The sequence below is a fragment of the Peromyscus maniculatus genome, chromosome 21 (assembly GCF_049852395.1).
Source record: "Peromyscus maniculatus bairdii isolate BWxNUB_F1_BW_parent chromosome 21, HU_Pman_BW_mat_3.1, whole genome shotgun sequence".
Taxonomy (NCBI): domain Eukaryota; kingdom Metazoa; phylum Chordata; class Mammalia; order Rodentia; family Cricetidae; genus Peromyscus; species Peromyscus maniculatus.
In genome coordinates this window covers 60,270,904-60,288,230 of record NC_134872.1, presented here as the reverse complement: position 1 = coordinate 60,288,230, position 17,327 = coordinate 60,270,904, and the positions used below count along the sequence as shown (strand labels likewise).

Sequence of the window (17,327 nt, the reverse complement as noted above, 5' to 3'; positions counted from 1 at the left end):
TTCCTTTGCACCGGCCCGGTGGGGTGGGGTGGGATGGGATGGGGTGGGGTTGGGTGGGGTGAGGTGAGGTGAGGTGAGGTGGGGTGTACCCGTAATTTGAGCCTGGGAAACATGACTAGTTAGAGACTAGCTTGAACTAATAGTGAAATCCTGTCTCAAATAATCAAAACACCCCTTCCCCTGCAACACACACACACACACACACACACACACACACACACAACACCTTTCTCCTATGTAGCGGCACTATTTTCCAGCTGGATGCTCTTTGCCTGCGGTTACTTCTCAACATCCGCTTCCCCATTAGCTTCAGGATGTCCTCTTGCTCTGTCCTTATGTGTGATCTTGGTCTTCTTCCAGCAATACTCCAGTGCTCTTTGTGACTCACTTCTGGGCCTGGTGAAGGGGAGGGTAGTTCTCTGTGGTAAGCCTTCTTCTTAGGTGGCCATTGGATCTGGGGTTGTGGCCCTCTCCCTCACCCTACTTACCTTGCAGCTATAGTGGTAGGTAGGGCTCAATCAGGGTTAGGGGGTCCAGCCTTTCTCATTTCACCAGAGTGTGCATATCATTCTTAGCACTGAATGTTCTAGAAACTGAAGGACTATTATCTGTTCCTCCGTTGCAGTGGGTTTTCAAGTATCTTAAGCTTGGCTGTGTTTGTTGCTACTGTACCCCACATAGACGAAGGAGGCTTTTGCCCCAGAGGATGGATGTAGGAGAAGGGTCCTGGTTGAGGATTTTCCTTGGGCAGAGGTGGTGACTCAGCTCTCCCTGTGCACATGGCTGGGAACGCTCGTAAGTGGTGGGGTTGGTGGACTGTACCTTGCAGGAGCATGCACGCTCCCTTATACCCAAAGTTCGCAAGGGCTGTGCACTTGTTAATCAGCCCACATTCAACCTCTACTAATCCAGTTGAGTCCTTTTTATCAGGGCAGTGCACAATTAGGTTCTCCTTTTTCTCTCTGTGGCTGCTTCTCCCTCCTTAAAGTTTAGAGTATTCAGTTGTTAATGTTCTTTTAAAAATCTTCTTTGAGTTTTGTTGTTTGGTACTAATATAAATAATTTTAAGTGCACACACACTCAGCTCATCCCTGCCACATGTCGGCATCCTCCTCATTGGCCTACAGTAGTTGACTGTCCAAATTAGACATAGCAAGCAGAGTTGGTTGTAGTTTTAAGGGACTATCCTGAAGAAACAGGTTTCTTTTTCAAGCAGCATGGGACTATTGTGTGACTTTTCATTGGCTTAAAGCATACTGACCACCATATTGACACTATCTTCTTAATGACATTATACATACTTGACAAAACCAATCTATTGATTAGGTCAGAGACCTCAGAATCCACTTTCGAAAAGTTATTCAGCTGGCCGCAAAGCCTTTATCATGTAAGTCTGCAAGATACATTTCATATCCAAACCATTGTATGTAAATTTTGTTCTGTTTCAGTAGATTAAAAAAAGAGAGAGCAGGGCAATTTGGACATAAAAATATAAAAGATATATTGAGGTTTTATGGAAAGTACTGGTATCTTACTTAATAGGTTGGGACTCAAAGGTGTGTTGTAAGTTACTGCATGAGTATTTGCAATGCAGTGCAGGTATCGGTGCTGTGAAGTCTTGTTAGCAGATTGTGGAAATCCTCTGCTAGCCTTTCTCCCTCCTGGTATGTCCTCAGATATCATTAGTATATCATTTAATGCCAACTAATGTGATGAGCATTATAATCAAGCTATTAATTTATAGCTATTATAATGCCACCATGGTAAATAGTCTCTGTTTTATTACCTAATATTAAATGAAGAATTTCTTTGATTCATAAATATTATAAATATGATTTGTTGTTTTTGTGGCACTCAAAAATGTCTGTCTATACTGACTTTTGCATACCCTACCAAACATCGAAGCATATGATATGCCTGCAAAGAAAAATCTCTCTTTAAAAAGTAGACAACATCACCTTTAACTTGTATAATTTTTTATTAAATAATGTTTATGCATACTAATTTCATGGTTGCTTTGGATACCAAAACATTACAAGCAATCTAAGTAACTATAAGGATGCTTCTGGAAGAATCCTGTGTAACAACTTAATTCAGATTTCTATTGTTTTAATCCCTATTGAAATTTTGTTCAGCTAGGCGTGGTGGCTCATGACTGCAATGTCAGATCTAGGGACACCAAGGCAGGATAGTTACAAGTTCAAGGACAGCCTGGGCTACATAGGAAGACGCAGTCTCAACAAACAAAAAACCATCATTTTTTCCTGCGTTAACATAATATAAAATAAGTGTTTGGGTATGAATTCTATAGGATGCAATTCATGTAAGCACTAACACAATCAGTGTACATGAGCTCCATTCCCACAAGGGCTGCCTTAGTAATGTTCCCTAATGCCCCCCTTTCCTAAGCACTGAAGTCTCTCTACTCACTTCTTCCTTGCTTTCATTTTCCTTTTCCCCAAGAGGATGTCCATGGAGTCCTGGAGGCTGAGACATTCAAAGACTGACCTCCGTCATTCAGTATGCTGCTTTGGGGTCTCATCCTTGTTATGACAGCATCAATAGTTAGTTTGTTCTAGTATTTTCCTGAGTAGTATTGGTTGGGTGGGTGTGTCCACCTTGTTAATCTTGGTGGACACTAAAAATTGATGATTGCAAATGAAGCTGCTGTAATTATCCGCTGACACTCATTATGTTTTTATTTCTCTAGGTTTGTGGTTGTCCACTTGTCACTTTTACCAAATGCCTGAGAGGAGCAACTTTAAAGGAGGAAAGGTTTTTTTGGGTCTCCTTTAGTGCAGTTAGCATCCTCATGATCCATCTGCCCCTCAAGAGAGACCCCAGCTGAGATGCGAGTATTTAATACACTAACTTTTGGAGGGAACAAATCATAGCTCATGCATAAAAAGTTTCATTAGAACTTCTGAGACACTGGTGAAGTGCATGCCTGACTTTCTAATAAATTCACCACCTGTTCCAGAATGTACTAACCATTTTAGATTTTCCCCAGCAATGCAAGCATTTGGCATTCCCTGGTGTTGATAGGTTAGCATGAGTGATTAAAAACACACAGGCAAAACTAAGCTCCCATCTTAAAATGGAAACAGTGCAAGCGTTGGGTAGGGAATAAGGAGATACTTTACATTGACGTTTATTGATGAATGATCTGGTGATGTTATCTGATACAGATCGGAAGAGAGTGAGTGGGCAGAACCACACCCATACTGGCTAGCTGAGAGACTATGGAAGTATAACTACAAACGAGTAGGAAATGGGTCACTGGATTTTGTATGTCAAAGGTATAATCTAGCATGTGGCATTTCGCAATGGATATAGAAAGGGCATAGGAAAAGTACTACGGCCTTCAATGAGACCCCAGCAGAAGATTTTTCTCTATAGAGAACAAATAAAAAGAATTCGTTTAGGGCAATTCCAAGGTTTTAAAGAAAATGACTAAGTGAATGACAAGTGAGAAAGTTCGTGATTCCAGAACGGAGAAAGATCGTGGGGTTAGCTCAGGATAGCATGCTTGACCAGAGTTATGGTACAGCCATCTTTGTATCTTAGCTCCTGGCATTTTACCCAATAGTCAACATACGATTTTTAAATAAGTAACACTGAGACTCCAAGAGGGCAGGGATATTGAGAGGAATTGTGTAGAGAGTGAAGGTGATCTTAGAGTCAGGATATACAAACAAATGTACTTAATACGTGACCTATGGATGTCATGTTGTCATGTTAGAATTCACTCAGTGCGGCATTGCCATCAATACCTACACACATATAACACACATACACACACACACACACACACACATACACACACACACACACACACACACACACACACACACACACACGCATGCACCCCTCACCACACCAACAAAAGGTGTTGTGCATTTTCTCAGAAGAGTTACAGCCCTAATTTTCACTTTAAAAATTTGTCTTTGATTCCCTAGAGAAAGTAGTCAATACAGTTCCAGATACGTGGTCAATGAATCGTAGGAGCTCCTTGGAGGACGAAGGTGCAGGTACCAAACAGTGTCCATCATGGAAGAGATTTGGTATTTTAAATTTGATAGAGCAATACTTGATGGACCCTGTAAGGGAGTTGGTGCAGGAAGCAGAGCAGGTGGATTGGGAAAGGAGGTAGCAGTGTGGGTTCCTGAAAGTGGTGGGCATGAGTGCAAAGGCACATCCAACCGCTTCAAGTGGTAAATTTAGCAGGAAGACTGACATGTCGCAGAAACTCTGAAGCTCATTCAGTGACTTCTAGCAGTTTCAGAAGAGGGCAGAACGAGTAGCGGAATTCAGACAGCCCTGGAGGAGATGCATAATGAAGTGGAAGGGCGCAGAGTACCTGTCATTCCTAAGTTGGTGGTGAGCAAAAGGTAAAAATAGCGCAGTGGTGACAAGCGCTTCTGGTCAGCTGAGCTGCTTTTGAAGCCAGGGCTGAGGGTCACACTTTTGCTCTCTGTCGTCTCATGGAAAGGGATAATCATGAAGAGAGGAGAAATGGACAGTGTAAAAGAGTGGTAAGTGCTGAGGCAAGGACCTGTAGGAGCTCCCTGGAAAGAAAGTACAGAAGCCTGGAATCCAGGCATTCTGTTTCTACCTCTGTCCTGAAGGCAACCCGGAAGAACAGCCAAGACATTTATCTGTGTCCAAAGATGGCTAACGTACTCTGGGATGCACATGTTTTCACAAGGATTCTTAATATGTGTGGATCAACTTTTTCTATTGAATTTAGTCAGTTTTGTTTCTTACCTGAGAGCATTTCCTGTTACAATCACTCGTCAATCATTCTGAGTAAACACTCCTTGTGAAACTCCCCTCTGTTCTTTCCCTTACACACATGGTAGACTGATGGGTCTCTACTCCAAATATCTAGAAGTGACATATTAATTATTAAAATAGAATCTTGAAAGTACTTTATTGAGAATTGTTTCATTTAGATTGCTACAACTCTCAGGTGCAAGTCCAGAAATCTATTATACCTTTAAGATTCTTTTCTTTTTATATAAAAATACAAAAAACAATGGAGAACAATTTATTCTCAAATGGATTACTCAGGGAACTGAAAGGCTGGCCATAACTTAGAATTCATGCAGTTGCTTCGGGGGCAGGAGGGGATGACAGGGTGACTTAATATTTATTCTCAAATAAAAACAATACACTGATTTTATTTGGCAGGTGTGCCTGGTCAGTCCATTCATTGATTTATTGATGAACAGGGAAGCTAGAGTTCAAAGTATGTTGTATGTGTGGTGTATTGAATCCAGAAGAACATTTCCCGGGGGCCAGAAGGCAATTGCTTTTCTCCTCAATCTGTATGAAAGGAGGTTGTGGATTCCGGGAGCTCAAGATTTTGAAGATATAGAGCCCATGATGTCCACTGTTCTGATACCATGCTCGCCAAGCTGAGGCTTGTCAGGGTCCTCATTGTAAATTAAGAAGTGGGGATGTGATTTCGTAGACAGGTCTCCTGAGAGCTTCTTAACGGACTGGTAAGATGAACAGGTTGATGAACGCCACACATCACCCCTTTTAAGGTTCTGAGCCTGTTCAACTGACTTTGGTGAGCTTGTTCTGGAGGGTACCACTCAGTGATCAGTAAAAGAAGCCAACTGAGCTCTTGAAGACTCCTGTGTTTACATAGGCTGATGCCTGAAAACCAGCCTAGTCATTGAACATCAGTTTTCTACATCCGTGCATTATGTCACTGTCTCTATGCAGCTACGAAATTTGCGACAGCCATTCCATTTTCTTGTAAAACTCATTTTAATGTCAAAAAGCATTCCCTACTCACAGAGCTGTGATTAGGTTCCTAGAATGGTAGCTTTTAGGAAATGTCTGCTCTTGGGAGTCCACTAGTGCCCTGAGCCTGCTCCACGTCTGCTTTGCTGTGCTGCGTGATGTAGGCCAGCGGAGATGGGAAGCAAGCTGCCGGTGATGAGAGCAGCTGATAGAAGGGAGAGGAGACACGCTCTTGACCTTTCTCTTTTCTCCCAACCACTAACATCCTTGAAAACACCCGTGTGTTCTACACCAGCAGTTTCCCAGTCCTCTTTCTAGTCCAATTTATTATCTATTTTTACCATTTTACAGAAAATGGTCTTAGGTCACAGTATGCCAGATCTGATGGCCTCATTTTAACTTTCCTCCAATCTGTTATCTCCTTAACTTTCCAGAGTGATCTTGCAGGCAGAAATCTGTCTTGTATGTTGTGGTTTTGTTTGTTTGTTGTTTGTTTTTAACCAGCATTTGTCACAGATCACAATGACTTCCTAGGAAATACGAAATATATTTTTATTGCAAGAATGAGTAACCTTTCTCATATTTGTTTGTCTGTATTTACTTATGGATGTTCCCCAGAAGTGAGGGATGTGGCTCATATCACAAGTGATCTGTAGGAGTATGAGGCGTGATTGACATTGGTGATTGGCATTGACTCCATGATGACCCAGTTACTCTGACTTTGTAACAAATCACCCCCTAGACACTGCAGTCCCAAACAATAGTCACTTATTTTCTTTCTCATTTTCTGCTGGTCAGGAGTTGAGGAAGGACTACGCTGGTCACTTTTCTCTTCAAGTATTTGAAGGACTTATATAAGGATAAAAAGAATGAGATGTCAGTTGGAGTGGTAGGAACCTAAAGGTTTGCCTTGGATTAGAGAATCCATTTCCAAGCTCAGTCCCTAGGGCTGGGGCCGTTGTCTCTCTCCACGGGGTTGACTGCATGTCCTCACAGCTTGGCAAATAGTTTCCTAAGAGCAGACAGTTCAGGATACCAGAGTGGAATCAACAATGCCTTTAGACCCTCTTCTCAGATGTCCTACGTCAGGGTACTACCATTCTTTACTGATCATACAGGGTTCTCAGTTAGTGTGGCAAATGATGGAATGTAAGGAAGTAAGGACACTAGAACTTGCTTGAACATGGGGCACAGGGGCACAGAGTTTAGCCTTGAGGGAAACAGTTTTGATCTGAGACAAAACTACATGTATATCCTTTTAGGAAGGTAAATATTCAGTACAAAGCCTGAAAAACAAAACAAACAAACAAACCCATTGTTATTGTAGAGTGAATTGTACTTCTTGTGTACGTCACATTTAACACCTCAGTTCTGCCCTGATACAATGGCTGGCTGCCTGTGATGAGCTACTCTTTAGATCCCCGAACAGCACACCCCTCTCAGTGAAGACAAGTGAAGAAGAAGTTGGATTGGTTTAATCTTAAACTGTCTGGGCTGTCCCTTGGGCAGTCCCTTAGTACTGAAGCTGCCAGCCAGTCCCAGATAAAGTCACACACACACGTGTCTTCTGGCCTTGTATCCCTGGGCTGGGTCTCAGGGCTCTAAGACAGACGAGTTGCCTGGAGGAAACACATTTCTTTAGGATTATTTCAAAAGACAAGGAGAAGGGCAGGAACTCCCAGGAAGCCTGGTGCACACCCACACAAACCACATGTTCCTTGGTTGTTGATTTTCGAGCCAACGTCCTTCAGATTTGGGGGAAAGTCCAGAATGTGTTTACATATCTTTTTTTTTTTTTGGTTCAGTTACTGTAATGCTTTTAAGTGATTAGAAAAAATTAAAGGACCAAGAAAAAGAATTATGTAAGAAAAAATAATGGAATACTTTTTGAAAATATTATATGATAGATATCCTTTTAATTCATGAAAGTTAATATTGAAATAAAATAGTCTTATTTCGTAAGATTTGTAGTACTTATTTTAAAATAACAATATGCAACTAAATTATCCAAATGAGAACTATAAACTATAGTTTTGAACAGTGTTATTTTTAACTTTGAAGACTAGTCTACATTCAGTTCACAGGTTGACTTCCTTTGATTAGTTATATAAATGTAGTTTCTTACGTGGTTCTTATATTCGTTTCAGCATAATTTCACTATCAGTAAGTCTAATAACATCTTACTACATCCTAATGCAATGTGCACACACTCTAAACCTTTAACCTTGGTCTCAGTAAGAACTTTGGAGTGATGGGTAGGTACCAAGGGTTTTGTGCCGTGAAAATACTCACTACTGACTGTGACTATATGGTCTTGGCCTTTGATTTGAAAACTAGTTCTTAAAAGTAAGCCAGTATTTTAACAGTGCTAAGTTTTCCTTCTTAGTCCGACTATGGGGCTTTTCAAATATATAGTTTTTCACATTTCAGTGAAACAAGATTGCATGTTAGAATCACTATTTCTTGGATTCCACAAAACATAGTACGTTCTGGCTTCGCTGTGTCAGTCACTACTGCAAGTGTCACAAAGAATTCACTACTGGGAGGATCCCCTCCTTCCACTTGTACTTTAGAACAAAGCAATAAACATCAGAAGGCTTACAGAAGTCATAAAAATAGGGTTGTTTGTGGTGATATTCTATTTGTGCGGAAATGTGATATTTTATTTGTATGTTAATAAATAAAGTTTGCCTGGAGATCAGAGGTCAATGAGCCATAAACAGAAGTCAGGAGGTGGTAGCCCATGCCCTTAATCTGATCACATGGCAGGCAGAGTCTCTGTGTGGTCAAGGACACAACCTTTAATCCCAGTACCAACCACAGAGACCTGGAGGTCTGTATAGAAAGGCAGTGATGAGGAAGTGAGGTGGCTGGGCTTAGAGCCAATGAGAGGGCAGAACAGGAAGTGCAAACAAGTGGCTTCCAAAAAAATGTGAGTTGACAGAAACAGCCAGCTGCCTGGACAGTCATCTGAGGTTTCTCTACAACGTTGGGCCATCACCTTCAGCCTACAGACTTAGCGTATCTGACAGACTCGTTTGTGAAGTAGGATGTGCGCAAGGCCTACAGATCAACCTCACATTCAGTGTGAGTATTCCATGTACCAGATAAACATGAATTACATCAGTGTCCTGTCATGATTCAGGATTTTAAAATCTAGAAATTGCTGGTGTTTTTGGAATTCAGCTGTCCATTCTTCTCGGCTTTTGGGTGGCTTCATCTCTTTTATTAAATGCCAGTCTACCATTGAGTGGTTAGACTTCATCAGCCTAGTTACTCTTTCAAGAATAACTATTTCGGCCGGGCGGTGGTGGCACACGCCTTTAATCCCAGCACTTGGGAGGCAGAGGCAGGCGGATCTCTGTGAGTTCGAGGTCAGCCTGGGCTACCAAGTGAGTTCTGGGAAAGGCGCAAAGCTACACAGAGAAACCCTGTCTCAAAAAACCAAAAAAAAAAAAAGAATAACTATTTCAGCTACTGTTCCACTGCACACTAAAAGCCATCAGTCCATTGCCTGTTCAGCTGCCTTCAAAGAAAGGGGCATAACACTTTTTCCAGATGGCAAAGGCCACTTCAGGGATGGAGCCATATTGTCCTGGCCTCAGAGGGACGCCTGTTGCTAAAGCCACAACCACACTTGTATTGGCAAGGATCAGTAGTACTTTATTTTGTGTCCTCTCTGTCCATTTTGTCCTGCTTGTCACCCACAAGCCGAGAAGAATGGACAGCTGAATTCCAAAAACACCAGCAATTTCCAGAATTTAAAATCCTGAATCATGACAGGACACTGGTGGAATTCAAGTTTATCTGGTACGTGGAATACGCGCACTGAATGTGAGGTTGAGCTGTAGGCCTTGCGAACATCCTACTTCACAAATGAGTCTGTCAGATATACTAAGTCTGTAGGCTGAAGATGATGCCCCAATGTGCAGAGAAACCTCGGATAACTGTCCAGGCAGCTGGCTGTTTCTGTCAACTCACATATTTTTGGAAGCCGCTTGTTTGCACTTCCTGTTCTGCCCTCTCATTGGCTCTAAGCCCAGCCACATCACTTCCTCATCACTGCCTACCTATACAGACCTCCAGGTCTCTATGGTTGTACTGGGATTAAGGACGTGTACTACCACTGTTTGACTTCTGTTTATGGCTATGACTTCTGATCTCCAGGCAAACTTTATTAACATACAAATAAAATATCACATTTCAGCACAATAAAATATCACCACTGTTGTTCTTGATGAAATTGTCTAGCCGGTAGTTTTGGAAGGAAAACAAACAGCTTTAAGCTGGTTGCTCTGAAGTCGGCAGCCCTGGCCAGCTTGCTCCCCTCTGAAGTCCATACTCCAGCCACACTGACTTGGGGGCCAGTCTTGGTTTTGCTTGTTCTCGCTGTCCACGCCGGTGTCTTAACCAGAAGCTCTCTCCTCACTGCTGCTTGTTCCATTACTTCATTTCTTCACTTCATTGCTCAATCCTTCATTTCATCACTTGTATGCCACTTCCCTCAGAGAAACCTCCTGAAGCCAGATGGCTGTCATCTCATCTTGCCTCTGTTGTATTTCCGATGTGTACGGTTGTTATTGTGGGTTAAGTTGTGCTCCTCCCCGATGCACTCTCAAACTCTTCAGTCTGTGGCCCTGACTTGCACAATGGCCATGCCTCGTGAATGCTGGTGAAACAAATGAAGCGTCCAGGAGCCGATCAACACAGACTAACACCACACAGTTATATTTTGTCACTTTGATAGATTAGATGTGGTAATATTTAAAGCACTCCGGGCAAAGCAAGAGAATCTTGGCAGCAGTCTGGCTGCCAACGAGAGAATTTCATGCATTTGTTACCAAGACTTGAGAGCATAATATTTGGCATCTTCTATTAATTATTAAAAATACAGAAATCTCTTTGTTACATAAAATTTGATTTAGTTGAAGCAAGGTATGTTCTTTTGTGCCTGTATCTCATTTAATACAACTTTGAGAACTCTAGTTCTGAGCTGGAAAAATTGCTGGAGTTGAACACTAGTGGGAGGTGGTCATAAGAGGACTTAAAGAGTTAATGGATAGAAAATACATCCGCCATGAAATCCTATAAAGATAAGAAAAAACAGGCAGGTTAAAAATAGCCTTTCCAAGTGCAGTATCCAGTGAGAGAGCAGATTTTGTAGGAGGCATCGTGGTGGTGGTGGTGATGCTGCACTTGTAGGAGCACTAGAACTAGGGAGTGGTAGCTCATGTACAAAGCACTCCCTAATTTTGTCTTCATAAACTAAAACATTTACAAATTCCTTTTTTGAACAGAGAGATGACCTCGGGAAATTTCTAGTAAGTCTTGGTTTGGTCAAAGAGTCCAGAAGGGGTTCTGTAGGTTGTGTCCCGTTTGAAGGTGTCTCCTGGAGTCCTTGGGAAGGACCGCCAATCCAGTGAGGCAAAGAGCATCTTCTTCCTAGGGGCACGGTGGCTCTGCAGAGATGTTTACTGTGGTGAATGCCAGGGTCATGGCACACAGCTGTTTCTTTGAGATGTCTTTTTTCTTCCCCGCTCTAGGATTCTGGGTTAACTCCTGGTAAAGTGGTCCTTCATCTGACCTCTGCGTTTATTTGGAAGATTCCCAAAGGCCATACACCACAACAAGACCTCCTTTGTTAATATTCTTAAAACACAACTCACTATAAAAATCAAAGGCACGTCATGCCAGATGCACTTGGGAATCCATCCAAAGGTTTAGTTTCTGAAGTGTCCATTCCTCTTGAAGACCTTTCATTGCTTCCCAAGCAAAACTGAAACAGAATTACACTGGAGAATCACAGTAGTGCCTGTGTGACTCCAGCGAGAATCCGGACACAGAGAGGCAGAAGCCATGCTTCTTCATTGCTCATTCTGACAGCACTTTCTCCTCATTCCCCAGTACAATTTACATTAGAGCTCAACCTGATATTCTCAAAGGACATAATAGATGAATAATGACAAGAACTAACATACCCTGATAAATTACGATGTTTCCGGGTACTGGGTCAAGGGCTGAAATTTGTTTTGTTTTGAGATCATTTCTCCCTATGTTGCTTGGGTTGATTTTGAACTCCAGGCCTAAACTAAGCCTCCCACCTTAGTCTTCAGAGTCACTATTGGGGTTGTACTGGCTAGCTTAATGTCCACTAGACATAAGCTAAAGTCACCTGAGAAGAAGGAGTCTCAATTAAGAATGCCTGCATAAGTTTGGGCTGTAGGCAAGACTAGGACATTGTCTTAATTTGTGATTGGTGGGGGAGGGCCCAGCCCATTTTGGGTGGCGCCATCCTTGGTCTGGTGGTTCTGGGTTCTCTCAGAAAGCAGGCTGAGCAAGCCATGGGGAACAAGCCAGTAAGCAGCTCTCCTCCATGGCATGTTAGCTGCTGGTACTCGGTTCCCTGTCCTTGTTTGAGTTCCTGTCCTGACTTCTTTTGATGATGAACTGTGATAGGATGTAGGAATATAAACCAAATAAACCCTTCCCTCCCCAAGTTGCTTTGGTCATGGTGTTTCATCACAGAAATGATAACCCTAACTAAGATGGAGGTATACTACCATATCCAGCAAAATGATGAAAATTTTTTAAAATATGCTTAACTGTTAATTCAAAAATGTTATATACTCTCAAAGGTAGGAATTTCTTTTTAATTTTTAATTTTAAGAGACATTCAGAATTAACTATTAAAAACATATATTAGATACAATGTAGGCAAAATATTGCTTTAAACTTTCAGTGTTTTTCTGTATTATGTTTTTATGATATTTCATACAAAACAACACTCACTAATAAATACATTTCACAACTTGGCAGGTGATCTATCACCCTATAAAACTGATAAAAAAGCCAAAAGGTGTAGGAAAATGTAAGCACTTAACTGGAGCAGTTATTTATGTTTATATATATATATACATATATATGTATATATATATATGTTTGTATATATACTTCCCATTGTATAACAGAGCAATTCAAAATTTAGTGACCTAAAAACAAGAGTCTTTTTGCTAAATTTCATGACTCAGAAATTTGATCTGCACTCTATTGTGTGTTTATTTTGTTCCGAGTAGGATCAATGAATCCTGCTGAATGAGATCCCTCTGGTGAATGGATTCAACATAAAGCAATTCGCAATTAACAAGAGATACCGAGAGGCAGGGATTAGCTGGCAGCCCTGGCCAGTGTCCTGTTTCAGTAGCCTTTCCAGCTGGGCAGTACCAAGGGAGTTGAATTTACATGTTAGCCCAGAGCCATCAGAGGGAATAACCCAAATAATATGCTGGAGGTGCAAATTCCTTGTGGCTGAACTTTGAAAATCTCAGAATATCTCTTACTCCAGCTTCGACTTTTCAAGGTTAGAACCCATTCGAGAGTGAGGGTTAAAAGTGTCTTTTTCTTGTTTTTATTTTTTGAAATTACAATATGATTACAACATTTTTGCCCTTCCCTTTTCTTCCCTCTAACCCTTCCCATGAACCACCTTGTTCTTTCTCAAGTTTGTAGACGTGTGTGTGTGTGTGTGTGTGTGTGTGTGTGTGTGTGTGTGTGTGTGTATTTAAATTGTTGGTACAGATAGTGGAAGAGGGAGGCGGAGGAGAAAGCTTACGAGCCAGAGGAACTGGAGTTTGCTGTGAGATTTCCTGTTTTCAGGAGGCCACACCCAGGAAGTCTCATGAACATGACCGCCTAAACAAGAACTGACCAGGGACAACACCATTAGACACACTAACAGGAAAGGGAAAGAATCTCATGGGGCTTCCACCCTAGACAAAAACCTACATGCAACCAAGACATCTGGGAGCAGGGGGAATCATCGCTTAGTTACAGGAAAGCAAATGCAACACAATTGACTTTGTTTCTACACACAACTGGGCCAACTGGTGGAGCACCTGGGCACATTATCCCTAAACTTTCAGCATCATGGACCCTGGACTAGTTAACAATCACTTTTGCAGTATGTTCTAGTCCAGTACCAATGGAAGATGAGTGGAATCCCTGGATTTTAACAGCGCTGGATTGATTTGTTTGGCAGCTAACCCGTATTTTTTTTTTTTACCCAGTCATTGCCAACATAAAGGATAATTAGAGGTTCTCTGCAATGATGTTTGTTTGGGACGAGCAGAGCACTGTGGAGAGAGCAGTCAACAAGAGTAAACTGTGGATTTATTCAAGAAGGTTCGAGGCAAGGATATGATTCTAAACTCAAAAAGAGATGAATTTACGTTAGCTTCTTGGATATCAATATTTTAAGTTTTGGAGGTGGGAGGAAGGAGTTGAGATGAGTTCATTTGTATAGGAGGTAGGATGTTAGGAAAGTGTGCAGGAACATTGTATGGACTGCTGCATTCTTAATGTTCAGGATAATTTTTTTTTCCTCCAGGGGGAGAGGTGTGCAGAGCTTGACTGTCTTTTAGAACAAACACAGATCTTATGAGCCAAGAAACTACTCACCTCAGACAGGCATGAACACCCCCTCCCCCAATAATACTGTCTGGCTCTAATTTTGTCTGGGTCTGACAAGAAGGATTTCATCCTAATATCATCAGTTTTTGTGATATCCTGACCAGAAAGCTCTTTTGTGTGTATTATGGATCCATTATTAGTTTTAGAGCCAGCTTCTTCTAGTCATAAAGTCATTAAAGGTCAAGCTAGATGCTACTCTAGAGAGAAAAACCTGGCTTCATTTTGAAGATGAGGAAATTGGGGTCTCAAGAAGCTATGTGACCTATCCAAAGTCAGAAACTAGTGATAGAAGCTCGCCCTACCGCAATGTTTGAAAAGAAGTAACCCTGACTTATCTGTGGGTAGGGCATCCTGCTCGCCTGAGTCTTCTCTAAGCGATACCCACCTACCTTGATTTGTATTTTTTTTTAATTACTAGTTTTGAATACAATTGATTGATTTAAAAAAACAAACCAACAAACAAACAAAACTAACCCATTTTCTTGGCCGTATTCAATAATGTTTTCTGAGCACCAAACTCCCTGCGTGGGCCCAGGCAATGTTCCAGAGCAGAAAACAGTCCCGTCCAGACTCACGTGCAGGAAGAGGGCCCCAGCTTCATGAGATTTGTTTTACACTCTATCATTTTTCGGATTCTTTGGTTGTTATTTTGCCTTGAAGTACTCTTACGGAATGGTTCCCCTGAGAACCATGAGTCTGAACCCCCACGTAGAACCAGCCTATCTGTGGCACGGATTCTAGGATTCTGAGATTTTATTTTTTTCTGCATAGAGCACACATGTGGAGTGGGTACTGTTACAACTACTCATTGATATAGTATGCTGGTCTAGTTCTTACTGCTCCTTTGTTTCAAGAGAAGTTTGCTCTTTGGCTGCGGTGACAGATAGCTCTGACTTTTACATAGACCGCAGGGACTCCAGGTGGCCCTAAGTACTGTTCCTGAAGCTTGGATTTCCTGTTTAGAGGGTGCCCTGTCACCATATTAGCTTTTGTCTTCTTCTGTTGCTGCTGCAGCGGCGGCAGGGGGGGGGGGGGGGGGGCTCATTTGTCTTCCTCTTGGACCAGCCGGTGGGGGGCGGGGGTGTGGGCAGGACCCGACGACTGCTGATGGAGACACCTCCTTCCCCTCTCCGACCTGGGCGGGATCCATCTTCCCGCTTAGCGGGGAGGAGCCCCAAGGGGGCGGCTCCCGGGCCAGATGGGGCGGGGCAGCAGCTGACCCCTGTCCACTCCCGGGGACCGTGGAGGGAGGGAGGGAGGGAGGGAGGGGTGCGCGTCCCGGAGGAGCTGGTGGACCGCGCTCCGGAGTGGGGTTGGCACCTCGGGGGCGGGGCGGCGGCGGGATGGGCGGGCTGGGACGCGTGCGGCGGTGGCGGCGGCCCCGGGGCGCCCGGCTCCTCCCCGCCTGTGCGCTGGAGCGCCGGCGGCCGCGCTGAGCTGTGCGGCGCGGGCCGTGCGAGCTTGCCGCCGGCGCCCCGAGCGGAGCGCGGCATGCCCGGGCCCTAGCGCGCTGCCGCAGCCCGCGCCCGCCGCCGCCTCTTCAATGGGCAACCTGCTCGGCGGGGTCAGCTTCCGCGAGCCCACCACCGTGGAGGACTGCGACTCCACCTGGCAGACCGACTCGGAGCCCGAGCCCGAGCCCGAGCCCGAGCAGCAGCCGGGGCCGGCGGGCGGTGGCGAGGGCCAGGAGCACGACGAACCCGAGCAGCCCGAGCAGCCTCCCGAGAGAGCCGGAGGGCGGCCCCGAGCCAGCCCCGTGCCCGAGGACCATGCGGAGGCGGGGGGCGCCGAGCAGGTAAACGCGACCCCCCCCCCCCGACCCAGAGTGGGCCCGGCAGGGCAAAGCGCCCCGGCACCGGGGAGGGGACAGCGCGCGGCTCCCCGGGGATGCAGGGCGGGCGGGATGCTAGGCATCTGTGGCCCGGGTACTCGACTTGGGGGAGCCTGCGGTGGCCAGGGTCGCCGGAGTGGATAGCTGCTGGCCCCGGGCCTTGCTGTGAGCACCATGGGGAAGTCCCCCAAGGCAAACCCCGACTCCACTAGGTGTTACCTTTGCCTCTGCAGCGCAGCTGGGTGATGCGAAGGTGGGGTGGGAGGAACCAACCTAAAAATAGAGGATTGTGAGGACCCGGCCGGTGCGTGTTACTGTTTGTTTAAAAAACATTATTCAGAACAGAAATTAACGGAACTGCATTTGCCGAGCGGCCCCGCAGGCTCCCCCTCAGCGGGGGTCCACAGCCATTAAAAGTATTGCAGGAAGGCTCCTGTGCAAACTTAATATGTCTCCGTTCTTTTCCCCAAGAGAGACCTTTCAACGACTTCAAGACATTCCTTAAACATTTTGTTTCACCCAGAAGACTTGTTGATCCAACCAAGCTTAAGTCAGTTGACCAATACAGTTAGGCAGGGAGGTTAGAGGAGAGAGAGAGATGATGTCCCCTAACCTCATGGCTTTAGAAACTTTTAAATGGAGGAACTGTATTTTTTAAAGAAGTCTGCAGTAGGTTTAAGGTTGGTGGTTCTGTATTAGGACTCCACTTAAGGGGAAATGGAGTCCAAAGTCCGATGTGACTTTAGGGGAAGCAACACCTTTCAAGGAAGTCAAAGTCTTCCTTATGGGAGGTAATTGTGCATGTTATTGAAATGGCATGCAATTTCGGGGTGTGTGCATGCCATTTTCATTCTCCATTTTGGAGAATTGTGAGCCTTCCAGAGAGACTCTTGCCCAGAGCATAAAAGGAAAGATGCAAACCTAAGTATGTCTGTCGCCAAAGAGAGCGCCCTTGGTCCTGATGGGTGGGATCCGGGCCATCCTTCCCTTGTGCTCTGGTTTGCATTCCGCATTGTGTGATCAACCCTGAGACAGTATTGTGTGCCATATTTCAGTGTTTTATCTTTCCATGTGTCTTTCAAGTAAGTAGCCGTCGGCGGAAGTTTGGAATATTAAAAAACAAAATCAAAACAGGTAAACAATGAACTAGGTCAGTCTATGTAAAATAGTGTGATAACATTTCAGCCAAGGCTCCCCAACCCGAGTAAATTGTAGACCACCTCTTAATGGTTACTTCTTCCCCCAGTAAGTACCGCCAAACTTCTTAAATACT

General features: G+C 44.0%; 1 protein-coding gene across 2 annotated transcripts in view; it reads left to right on the top strand.

Annotated features, from left to right (window-relative positions):
* The first annotated feature begins 15,632 nt into the window (after positions 1 to 15,632).
* Positions 15,633 to 17,327, top strand: part of Ogfrl1 (opioid growth factor receptor like 1) — a 16,938-nt gene continuing 15,243 nt past the window's right edge. For both annotated transcript variants that reach the window (XM_042266671.2, XM_042266670.2), the window contains exon 1: positions 15,633 to 16,018. In XM_042266671.2, the coding sequence (XP_042122605.2) occupies positions 15,767 to 16,018 (252 nt within the window). In that variant the 5' untranslated portion in view covers positions 15,633 to 15,766. The remainder of the gene's footprint in view (positions 16,019 to 17,327) is intronic.